This window comes from Exophiala aquamarina (assembly GCF_000709125.1).
Source record: "Exophiala aquamarina CBS 119918 chromosome Unknown aczIA-supercont1.6, whole genome shotgun sequence".
Classification (NCBI taxonomy): domain Eukaryota; kingdom Fungi; phylum Ascomycota; class Eurotiomycetes; order Chaetothyriales; family Herpotrichiellaceae; genus Exophiala; species Exophiala aquamarina.
In genome coordinates, this window is record NW_013550582.1 from 769,580 (window position 1) to 781,723 (window position 12,144).

Below are 12,144 nucleotides of genomic sequence, written 5' to 3' on the forward strand. Positions count from 1 at the left end.
AATGACGTTGATAAAATCCAAGAGATGCCCGAGAGCGTGTCATATATGGGGGCGGAACCCGCTTGAATATTTGATTCCAGACTTCGGCGCGAGACATTCAATTCAGACTGTATGGCGTCGCTCCCGGGGTCTGCGGCTAACTGACAAGCGACTAGGAGCGTGAGTATAGAGTATGAACACGAGAAGGTGTTCAAGGCAGTCTATCTAGCCTCGTTGTTTACGCACCATCGAAGTCATCACCCCTACAAAATGGAACATCTCGCGCTAAACTGACTGATTACCTCGAAACCGTCTTCATCATACACTGCATAGGGGCGAAGGCCATTGGTCAGCTGCCAGAATCGCTTCGGCCATCACAACGTGCACCGCATCGGCACGGCACTCAACCTGAGAAAGTTTGGACAAGGGAAGTCCTTCGCTATTCCCGAGAGCTGTACTCGCTTGTCGCTCATAGGGATGACTTGAGCGAAACACGGGCATAATTAATTCCTAGCTGATCGAAGGTACAATAGGCGATGGCCATTTCAGCTACGGATCTCGACGACCTCCTGTGACAAAGGCTTTGGATATGTCAGATTACAGACATTGGCCGCTTTGCAATGAGGTTGACAGGTATGTCAGCCTTATGCAGCAAACGTAAGCGACCGAAGCTCCTGACCGCTGGGTAGGCAAGATACAGGCTTCGGAGTGCTCAATATTGATATGTACGGGGTACATCGCCAACATCTGGCCGAGCACCCTTTGGGACAAACCTTTGCTTCCTTACCTGGGTAGTCTGTCCAACCGATTGCCTCCAGGTTCGCACTGGTGTTGACTCAAAAGACTAAGTGCTGCAGCTGCAGCTGCGTGAGAGGGTGTGTCTGTCTCTCGTACACAGCAACAAGATTGAGGAGGTACGTTTGTACGCATGCAGTGCGTTTCCGGACCTATCGACTCGCAAATCTCAAGCCCATGCTCTATCGGCCCCGTCTTGAGTCTTGATTCTTGACTCTTCAGGCGTCGACAAAATCAACGTATGGCTCGTGATTCGCCAACTTGAACCGCCGTGGTGTCCCTCCTTTCCTCCCAGAGTCCCAGCTCTCATGCAGATGGACCAAAAGGGGGTCCGCGTTTGACAATCGAGACCGTCGCTAGCCGGGCCAGGAGAGAAAGATTTGGCTACATAACTAGTACCCCGTGCTGGTCGGCCTACCTACGAGGCCCTACGGTATACGTATACTAGTCTGTCAGGTTCTCGACCCGACTTCTTGTTCTCTCGGACACAAGCACAAGCTGCAGGCGTCATAATCAGAGGTGGTTGTTATATTAAAGCCGATGAAGGAAAGCTAATTGTGCCCTTTAAAACTTGAACGTTCCGATCAGCGATCAGTGATCACTGGAGTAGCAAGGGATGCCAGGGACTGGGGTACAGTAGTACGAGTTTTCTGTCAAGGGCACCTCGTAGATCCAAGGATCATCATCGATGGTGCGCATGACACAGGCAGAATCTTCCGCAGTGGCTGATGAGCTAGTTATTAGTTGAGCTAGGTTACGAGAGATTTAGGTTAAGAGCTTTCTTAGTGTCTTAACTTTTGCCCCCCCCCAGATGAAGCACTTAGGGGTTTCCCTGGGCTTGCGGGAAAGGGAAACTCAAAACTGTGATGGGCTTTTGTACTTGGAAGACCATTTGGCCACTCGCGAGTCGAGGCGACGGAGGAATGCCACGGCTGAACCGAACGAGTAGCTTGATGGTCGAGGAGCAACACTACATACTGACAGTGACACCACACTGGTAGCTGGCGAAGGGTGTCGGGCGTCCGATGGAGGGAAATATTTGAACAAGCTTTCGTTCAAACAACCCCGGATACCTGCCAGACAACGGCGAATCCAGAAATCGCCATATTTCTGCCGACGCTTGTCGTGGATTGCTGTTGCGTTTTTGCTAGGTAATCCTACTCGTAGTGAAGAAATAAAACCTCACTGTTCGGGCGCGTGCTACTCCGAATAGGCGAGCGGCCGGCATGCTCTATAGACACAGCTCATTTCTGTACTGTAGTACTGGGTCAAGTCTGACATGAAGGCGATATTTCAACGTCGCATGAGCATCCATCCATCCATCCATCCATGCACTGTACGTGAAGTCGTCGAGGAAGAGGGAATGGCATTACCTGATACAGACTGTACGTGCGCCAGTAGCTGTTTGAGGCCTGGAAATCCGATGCCCAGTTGGCCACCTTTTCAAACCAAGTGTGTGGGGGACCCCGGCTCCGTCGTCTGATCTCGTCAGCCGCACCTTTCTCTCTTCGCTGAGCAAGGTGATCCGGATGCTTCTTGTTGGGATGGAAGGTAGTGTTGCAGTCTGGGACCCTCATACGTATGTTCCTGGGTCTGTTGCGGGCGGCTCATCGTGGCCAAGCAGCTAGATGATAATAGCACCAAGTCAAGTGTTCCTTATACCTAGCTATGTACGGAGTACTAGGTAGGCAGAATCAATTATGGACCATGTAAAGTACGAGGTAGACGTTCCAAGTACCGATCGGATACCACTACTAAAATAATGGCGGCAGCTTTCACCTGCTAAAATTGGGGTGGGATTCGACGGCTTGTGCACAGGCTACGAGGAAAGGTGTTGGCATAGCAGCTCCTCTGGAACGCACGAGGAGGAGTACTCGGTATGTCCTGGTACCTCACACACTGCACGCGACGGCTTGCCTTTGCCTGCTCACAAGAATGGCCTGACCACTGGCGATGATTTGAAGCCGAAAGGGACCCCACAGCATGCCATGACCCACAGTAAATGGCCCACAGTGGGCTCCAAACACGCATGGTGGTCCTCGATCGTCATCCTGACGCGAGAGTCATTGGGCAAGTGCGCTTAGTGGAAGAAGTGGAGTTGATGGGGATGAGCGAGAGACGGAGGCGTGGCGGCACGCATTTACGAGTACAGGATGGAGCAGTCTTCGAAAACTCAGCCAGATGAGGAACAGTGTGAACGGCGAAAACAAGGACTCAGAATCGCAAACCGCGACAAAGGTGGTGAAAGGTATCTAAATTTGCTAATAGTAAGTAAGCGTCAGAAGCCCCGTGAGTTTGGCGACACCTGAAATCAATTAAGAAGCATGACCCTCGATGCTATACTCGGTACGGAGTACATATCCGTACATACTCAGCGGTGCTCGCTACCTCGTAAAAAACTTGGCGAATCTCCGAGGGGAGAGAGGAAAACGAGCCATATTCGTGGGAGATTTTTGGTGAGGGCAAGGGTGGTCGTGATGATCGTGTTGATCGTGTTGATCGTTCCTCTGAACGGGTTTGGTTGATTTGGCATGTGAAAATTCCGCCCCAGCAGGATTCGGGTACCATCGCATGCATTTGCCTCAAGCACTCCTGTCTGTGCCTGTCACGAACGACCACATCAACATTTTCTGGGTGATTTGGCAGCCGTCTCTGGCAGGAGATCTGTTCGCTCGTGTGCTCAGGTGCAATGCCTGCAGGATTGTCCGTTGTTCCTCATCATCCAAGTACCTTACATAAGATTGGGAGTATGTGACGACACCTTGCCTGTAAACTCTATGCAGCACTCTTAGACGCGTGCCACAGGCGTCAGTAACTAACCAAGCAGTTAGAGGCGAAGCTGGAGGAAAGGCGCAGCCCCAGGGGACGGCTGGCGCTGCTAGGCCAAGCCCCTCCCCTTCCATGCTTATTTGGCCCTGATCCCTGCTCGGCCGAGTGGCTGCGAGGGGGTTCACCCTGGTCGTCTTGGGCTCCCCTGGGCCTCCCTTCAAGCCTAAAGGCCTCTGGCACGGCGATTTGGGCTGGCACTGGCCGTCTCCACAAGCCTATCCAGACCTGTCTGATTCTATTCCCGGTCTCCCAACGCCACCCGTGCCTTTGCCTCGTACAGTGCTCACACCTACCTTGAGATTGTCAGAACAGATACTGCATTGATGCAAGGATGGATGACCGAAGTGATGATTGTTTATCGAAGGCTGGCCCTCTGGCAATGGGAGGCCCTTGATATCTGCCATGTCCGCTGGTGCATCTGCCCTGCAATCAAACGTGTGGTGACATTGCTCACGGCAAACTGCAGTGGCCTGACGAAGATAAGTCTTGGGATTCTGAGTCGTGGCTTGCCGGGGCTCACAGTCCACGGTACTTGGAACCTCGTATGCCTACTAACCACTCACAAGTTCCAGCGCCAGCGCGCAGTGATAAAACTTATTCCATAATGTCCCGACACGGAGCACAGAGAGAGATTCCCAAGGTCTCACTGGCACTGAAATGCCGCACACGTGCGGATGGCAAACTTGTGCTCCAACCACCAAATGGCTGGTGACTTCAATTGCACGGAGTAGTAGCTAAGGTATATATGTATGTATGTACATACTGTAGATACTTCGACGTTAATCAGGCTATCATCAGTAGCAACCAGTAGTATGTATTCGGGACTTCGCTTGTGTCTTCTCGCACTTTTAATTGCCGTTCAAGACACAGGTGGACAAATGCGCAATTGGCGCGAGACTAGGTCAAGATCCATACTGCAAGCGAGGTCGTTCAAGAAGAATGGAGGCACATCTGAGGCTCGAGGGCCTACCATGTACACTTACTCTGTACTGTACAGTAGCATGCCTTGCCCTGCCCTGCCATGCAATGATGCAACACCCCGTTCGCCCCTCGCCCTGGCCCGCACGAAGCCTTGGGACTCGGGTACAAAGCATTCCCAGCCCTGGTCGACCAAGTCTGTAGTTACCAACCTAACCTGACCACCAAGCTGGACACGAGGGGTTGGTGGATTTGCCTCCTGCAGAGTGGTGGCTAGTGGCTTGTTTGTTGGGTGTGTCACTTGCAGCTGGGTGATGGGGCAGGGGGTGGAAAGGGAAAGGCAGCAAAAACCAGAGACCAACTCGGTTATACTCGTAACATGTCATGTCAAACTCGAGCTGTGGTGGTGGTGGTTGATGCATGGCTGAACGCACCCACCTGTGTTGGGAACGCTTGATAGAGATGGGCGCTCAACCGACGAAAGCCAGAGCGGGCCGAACTCCTAGAAAGTATCGAAACCCCAGCGGTCCTTGAGTAGCCAATGCAGTAGAACCACGGCGCACCGAGTAAATAAGATGCACACTTGGCGACTGGGTGCGATTGTTTACACTGACAGACCACGGCAAGTTAGAAGAATCTACCCCGGAACACTCCGGACTAGTAGGTCGCCACGCCCACAGACGCCCGGGCTGGCATTTATTTCATATCCGGAGGTTTCGTAGCATAGTCCTCTGTCTACTACATACTCTACGGAGTAGTTGAGCAGGACGGCAGGGGGATTGTGCTGGGGGAAAAGCGAGCCAAAGAGTTGACTTGCGAGGACGGGCGTCTTCGTAATTAACGTCCCCTAGAAAGCTGCCCTAGACGGTTAACTACTTAGCCGTGTTAGTTAGTGCCTGGGGCCGGAGTGGGCACCAGAGGCAACTAATCCTTAGCGGCCTTGGGACCCTCGCCCCCTCCAGCGCCTCCACCTCTCGCCGTCATTCAGCATTTCTGATCATCATTTCTGATCAGTGATGCACTGATGACTGCACCACCCACCAGGGCCACTACTAACTAGTGACTATCTGCTCCTCCTACAGTACCCACCCACCACCCACCACCAAAGGTCCGACGGGTGCCCTGCGCTGGATTGGTGATGCTTGCACTGGATGCTGCAGGTGCTATTGCTGCTTCCGCGCCACTGCTCTGACTGCCTCTTGTATCCTGTCCTGCGCTCCAAAACTGCCCTCCAACCAATTCAATTCAGTCCTCGTGCTGCCTTTGCCCTTGCCAGCCGACCTCGATCTTCTTGTCTCTCTTCACCTCTTCCCATTTTTCTAGTATATGCCTTTGTATCTTTCGGTTCTTTGACCCCTTCGTCCTACCGCACACAACCATTGTTTGTAGCCTCAAGCCCGACCCGCTTCTGCTCCGCCGTGGTTGAGTTCCGCTTATCCTCTGTCGCAGCCGGTATCTAACAGCCGGTCGAACACGTCTGCCAGACACTAAGGGTGCATTTCACACACTACTACTACAATCACACTCTCTTGACAATCGACGATATTGCCTCGCTGGTCGAGACGTTGCTTCATCGAGTCCCGCCACTGCATATCTGCCTCTGCCGAACCACTCAGCCTTTGCTTTGTTCAACCCTATCACGCTCTCGCACCAATCGGCGAACGTTTTCGTAATTCGATACCCTCTACGCCCCAGGTGCTTGGGAAAAAGGCACATGGCCGACTTGGATGTTTGCTGCGTTGCGGGCGGAGGCGACTTCTGAGTCTGCGTAAAGTCGACCAAACTCTACTAGAGTCACGCGAGGAACTCAAAAAGACAAATAGGAACCCCGTCCCTTCCAACAATGGCGGAGAACACTGGAATAAGATGGGATCCAAACCTACAGCAGGCCCGTCGCACCACGGAAACTGCTACTACACTGGACCCTCTAACATCCGCCCAAATTTACCATGCAACAGTGGACTCTGCGCGCAGCGATGGGGATGATATATTGACACAACGGAACACGCCCACCGCGCTTTCTGCCCAGCGCTCTGTTGATCCTATTGATGAGGCACTGTGCGCCGATTTGGATTCAATATCACACCAGGATAGTCCCAGTCCAGCTTTTGCCCCACTACGGACCCAGCAGTCCCTCCCTTCTTCCGCGCCCAACTCCTCACAATCGCTCAAGGCTTTAAGTGAAAGAGAAGCTGATACCTCTGGAGCCTCTGTCTCGAGAGCTCTTTCAGCGAGGTCTTCACATGGACAAATACGGGCTCGACGGACTTCTACTCACATCAAATCTGCCTCACTATCTACCACAAAGCGATCTGTTTTGGATCGTCCAACTTATCCTGACCAGTCTTTTGCTGCTTTACAGTCGCAATTCTACAACGCCAGGCCTCACCCTCCTTTGCGTGCCAGAAGCTCACACCCGGCTCAGAATCTCCTTTACAACGACATGTCAAACTGGATATCACAACCAAAGGACCGGGGCTCCGTGAATCAAAGCACCAAGACCGCTGACAACACCCCAATGTCGAGCCCGGGTCTGTTTAGTCCTTCAGCCCGTCTTCCCTCTGCCTCCTCCCTGGATGATCTCGGCCCACAGCTACACCATCTTCAGGCTCCAAAAGAGACAGACTTCGCCGAGATAGAACATGACACCTTTTCGGGGAACAAGTTCATCAACAACTACGAAGTGGTGCAGGAACTTGGCCGTGGAGAGCACGGCAAGGTGAAGCTCGGAAGAAACATGGAGACTGCCGCTATGGTCGCTATCAAAATCGTCCCTAGATACTCGGTCAAGCGCCGGCTGGGCCGTCTAGGTGCGCCTGAAGACCGTACCAAGCGAGAAGTGGCCATCTTGAAGAAAGCTCGACATCCCAACGTGGTCAGTCTCCTGGAAGTCATTGATGACCCAAACAAGAACAAGGTTTATCTCATTCTCGAGTACGTAGAGAAAGGTGAAATCAAGTGGAGAAAGCCTGGTGTGCGTGAAGTTCTATCTGTCAACAATGCCAGATTTGACCAAGAACGCCGCGGAGCAACCCTGTCACTTGAACCGAGTGAACGAGATATCTTCCATGTCACTCAGGCACAACGCCGACACGAGCAAATGGACAGGGACAGAACCCGAAACGCCGCGTTTCACTCCGTGCCGAATTGGAGCCTGGAACACGGTGATGCGTTCGAGGACGATGACCACTTCCTGGATATTTCACGCACTCCTTCACAGCAATTCTACGGCTCCAGTTCTAATGCTGGGCCATCTCGGACAACCTCACATGACGACCATGCCAACCTCGGCGACACAGCGCTAATGGGCAGCATGTGGGGTGCATACGACCCCAGCGACTACCGCGACCGCAAATTCAGCATTGCAGCCAGCGCTGCGTCGCACATGTCTTCCGAGTTCAATTTCGAGGCCAATGACGAGCTTTCTTACGTGCCTGCAATGACGCTTGAAGAAGCCCGGCGTGCAATTCGAGATACTCTCTCTGGCCTTCAGTTCCTCCATTTCATTGGAATCATTCACCGCGACATCAAGCCTGCCAATCTCCTCGTTGGTAGCAACGGTACTGTCAAAATATCAGACTTCGGCGTTTCCTATCTCGGACGTCACACAACTGATAAGGATCCTGAGAATCACCTGACCGAGAAAGACGTTGCCTCGCTCGATGATGAAAAGGACCTTGCGAGGTCTGTAGGAACGCCGGCTTTTTGGGCCCCAGAACTGTGCTATGAAGATGTCTCCATGTTTGCCGACAATGCCGCTCCGAAGATAACCGGCGCCTTGGATTTGTGGGCTTTGGGCATCACTCTCTACTGCATGGTCTATGCTCGCCTACCCTTTTACGCCAGCGAAGGAATGGGCTTGCATGCAGCAGTTTGTACCTCAGAAGTCTTCCTTCCCAAAACACGGCTCGTTCCTGTGGACACGTCAAAAGACCGACCATCCTCCCAAGTACCAATCTCGATCAATAGCAACAAGCGTTTGGACTTCGAGCTCAAATTCGAAGAGGTTCCCGAGGCTGTGCGAGATCTGATTCGCTGTCTCCTGGTCAAAGACCCCGCAAAGAGAATGACCATCGACCAAGCCAAGCAACACGCATGGGTTACCGAGGGCATGCAAGATCCTGATTCCTGGATCCTGAACACTGGACTGGAGAAGGAAAGTAAGAAGAAGATTTTGGAGGTCGACGAAAAAGAAGTTTCTCATGCCGTCGGAAAACGCAACATTATCGAGCGTGCGCTTAACACAGCTGGACGAATTGCAGGCAGTCTGCTTGGCCGAACCAATACCCGTAAACGAGCCCCAAGCGCTGCAACGTCCACCAGCCACTCGAGCGATTCACTTGCATCGCCATCCAGTGGAAGCACAGTCGGGCGATTCGACAAGGAAAAGATGAGAGAAGCACGGAGATCAAGCCTTCGCGGGGACGAAGTCTTGACCGCCCTGAAGACTTCTCGAGAGAACACTGAACATCCACTAGCGCAAAGTCAGACCGCAAGCCCTTTTGACCACCCGCAAGAGTATTTCAGCGAGGGCTTATCGGGTCAAAAGGCAGCATCTGCTGGGTGCAGTCCGACGGTAGAAAAAGAGCCACGCCCCCAAGCACCCGAACGAGGTGTTTCGACCTTTTCGAATGCTGAGTCGGTCAAGACAATCAGGGCTTCGCAGATGCATCGACTGCCTTCTCCATTGCCAGATATCTCGCAAGAACCCGATCGATCAGTATCACAAGAGAGGGGTGTCAGAGCAAGGGTTGATGGAATATGGGAAGGCACTAAGTCACTCGTCCGAATTGGAAGTCGAGACCGCCGCACAAGGAGCGATCGCTCTCCTGGAGCCTCTAGTCGAAATTCTTCAGAGTGCGACATCCAGGCAGCACGTGGAGGTCCCAGTCTCGCAATTAGCACTGCATCAGCTGCAGGTGCCTTTGAGCGACCTGACGCTCTTCGGACCACCATGTCACCTGTGATTTACAATACTTCTGCCCCCGTGCCCCCTTCCACAACCAATGCCCCTCACAAAACCTCCTTTCAAGCACCAACGTCGACACCAGAGGCATTCGAACACGCCCAGGAGGTTAATCAGAGAAGAATGATTTTGGAAGCTCACTACCAGGCAGAAGCTGAGGCCGAAGCCGCTACTCGATCTCTGAGCCAAACTTCCTTTGATGACGAGTGTCCACCGTCACCAGATGATATCGCATTCTTGAAGAAGCAACGCACGAAACTTGCTGATGATCCTCCTGAATTATCCATTGAGTCCGCACCCATTCAAGCTGGACCCTCAGCCAGCACTATTGCTTCCTCAACGGACGGCTACGGCGCTAGTAGTGTCTCGCAAAGCATGTCCATTCCGAGCTTTGGCATTGTCTCAAGTGCATCCTCACCTCCCGGCGAAGGTTTTTTTGGCCCAGAGACTGCAGATGCCCCACTAGATCTCCCTTTGGTGGTCAAGGAAACAGAGCCATCCTTCATGCGAACTGCCGACACGGTAACAAAACATGGGAGACCCATGCAAGTCGCCACTGGCGCAGCACTTGAAGACCGCCAGGGCCCAGCTTACGATGACGGTAATGGTGATTGTGATAGTGACTATGATGATTCTGATGAGGAAGACATGATGATCATGGGCCCCTCGCGGAAGAAGGGTTGAATGTCCATGAAAAGTACGATTTGTGACTACCCTCTCACTCACTTCTACAACGGCGAATTTTGATACGATCTCTCTACTCCCCAGCATGACATCACAACAAGATCCACCATCACACACATTTCCTGATTTTCCCCTCCTAGATACCCTGATTTTAGACAGCAAGGCGCAGGATGTCCTTCGAATTCCTTTCTTTATGTTATGAACTTGGATGTTACTGCAGCAGTCGGACAGGATCATGTTCGCAAGGATGGTACAATTGAACAGCATTAATGCAAGGCGTGAAGTGAAAGAACAAGAAAAGCCCGGAGGATGTTTTGTGCTTAAGTCGAAGAAACACGAGCAGTCTTCTTGTACACCAAAGCCCAATGTGGAAAAGGATTATGGGACACAACCAGAAAAGTACACCAGCATGCAGAACGAATTGAACCAAGCTTTGATGAGGGCCATTCTTTTTTTTCCCGGCTACCTGTACTATGAGGAGGAAATGAACGATATGATGCTCGTAGCTGTTGATTCTCTTGAGGGCTTGAATGAAAACAAAACCAACATTTCAATTATATGTTTACTCCTTTTTTTTTGGTTTTTTTTGGCCGCTTCGCCTTGACCAAGGCGTCTCGAGCTAGTGCTCCCTGTTCTGAAAATTCTCAAGTGAGTTGATCTACTCGTAAATTGGAACTCCCTACGCTTCGCGGGTTCACGGTCAGCTGATGATCCGCTTATCACGTGAGCCAAGACTTCCAGCCCTGGGTGGACAATCACGAAGCAAGTTCTTGAATCTGTTCAAACCAATTTAGCCTCCTTATCTGTGGCATGGAGCCAGCTTCTCAGATTACAGCTAAACGGACAGGTTGCCTCCATTCAAGCCGGCGACAGACAGTCGAAGGAAGTAGGGATCTTCCTCAATCCGCTTTCGAATATCCCCAGTGGAGAGTTCATCAATATCCCAAAGACTCCATACGAAGCGACCGTGAAGAAATCCGGCCGCCTTAGTAGCAAGCCAGACTGCAAATCCGCCGCAAAGATCATCTAAGCCGGCGCGCAAATTTGTCAGCATAAATGGTCTACACCCGATAGGGGCTGGCCAAGCTCACCGTCGTCGAAAAGGTCCCCTCGAGGAACTCCCATATTGATCCAGCCATCGCTGTATATCAGTCCTGGGTGGAAGCTGACGACTTGAACCTTCTCGGCTGGGACATCCTGGGCGAGGACCTGGAAAACCAAGGTGCTGGTTGCCTTAGAAAGACTGTACGCAGGGCGATCCTTTATGCCAGGATGGGCCATCATATGCACCGCGCTGGTCGAGAGGTTGACTATGAACTGCAACTCATTTGATTAGTCAGAAAATCCTCACATTACATTAAAAAGCACAATAATGATGGGAGGAAGTATCAACAAAGTACCCAGGTGACAAGGGCATGCTCACCTTTTGCTTATCCCCTGGTTGGGCATAGAGCCTCTCGGCGAAGTAGAGAGGAGATTTCGCGTTTACTTCCACCTGCGACCAGACTTCCTCGACCCCAAGCTTGAGCACCGGCTTGGGCTCCGTAAACTTGGCTGCATTTGCAACCCAAACGTCCACTATGATGTTCTGTGCGGCGAGCTCCTTCCAGAATGCGTCGACTTGAGTGACATCCACAATATCGACAGTGCGATGGACGATCTTGGTGCTGGAGCCTACAGTCTTGGCCTCCCTCTGGAGCTGGATCGTCGCCGCCGCCAGCACGTCGGCGCGCCTGCCAATAATGATGACCGTATCGGCGCATGCTCGCACAAAAGCTCGTGCGATGGAAATACCAACGCCGGTGCCACCGCCGGGTATTAGAACGACTTTGCCGGCTTGGCTCAATTCTGGTCTCGAGGGTGAGATGGCTGGGTATGCCTTGCGATGGATGGTTTTCGTCACGTTGGTGTCGGAGACTGACTTGAGCAGCTTCTCTATGAGTGCTTGATCCATTTCTAGGGATTGGTGGCTT

General features: G+C 52.3%; 2 protein-coding genes across 2 annotated transcripts; one reads left to right on the plus strand and one right to left on the minus strand.

Annotated features, from left to right (window-relative positions):
* Positions 1 to 6,364: 6,364 nt before the first annotated feature.
* Positions 6,365 to 10,171, plus strand: A1O9_07676 (CAMKK protein kinase; the record flags this gene model as incomplete). The annotated part of the gene is made up of 1 exon (XM_013403231.1): positions 6,365 to 10,171. The coding sequence occupies one exon, from the start codon at positions 6,365 to 6,367 to the stop codon at positions 10,169 to 10,171; it is 3,807 nt and encodes a 1,268-aa protein (XP_013258685.1).
* Positions 10,172 to 11,006: 835 nt separating this feature from the next.
* A1O9_07677 (uncharacterized protein) lies at positions 11,007 to 12,125 on the minus strand (the record flags this gene model as incomplete). The annotated part of the gene is made up of 3 exons (XM_013403232.1): positions 11,007 to 11,197; positions 11,263 to 11,488; positions 11,595 to 12,125. 3 exons carry the CDS (start codon positions 12,123 to 12,125, stop codon positions 11,007 to 11,009), a joined length of 948 nt encoding a protein of 315 aa, XP_013258686.1.
* Positions 12,126 to 12,144: the final 19 nt, after the last annotated feature.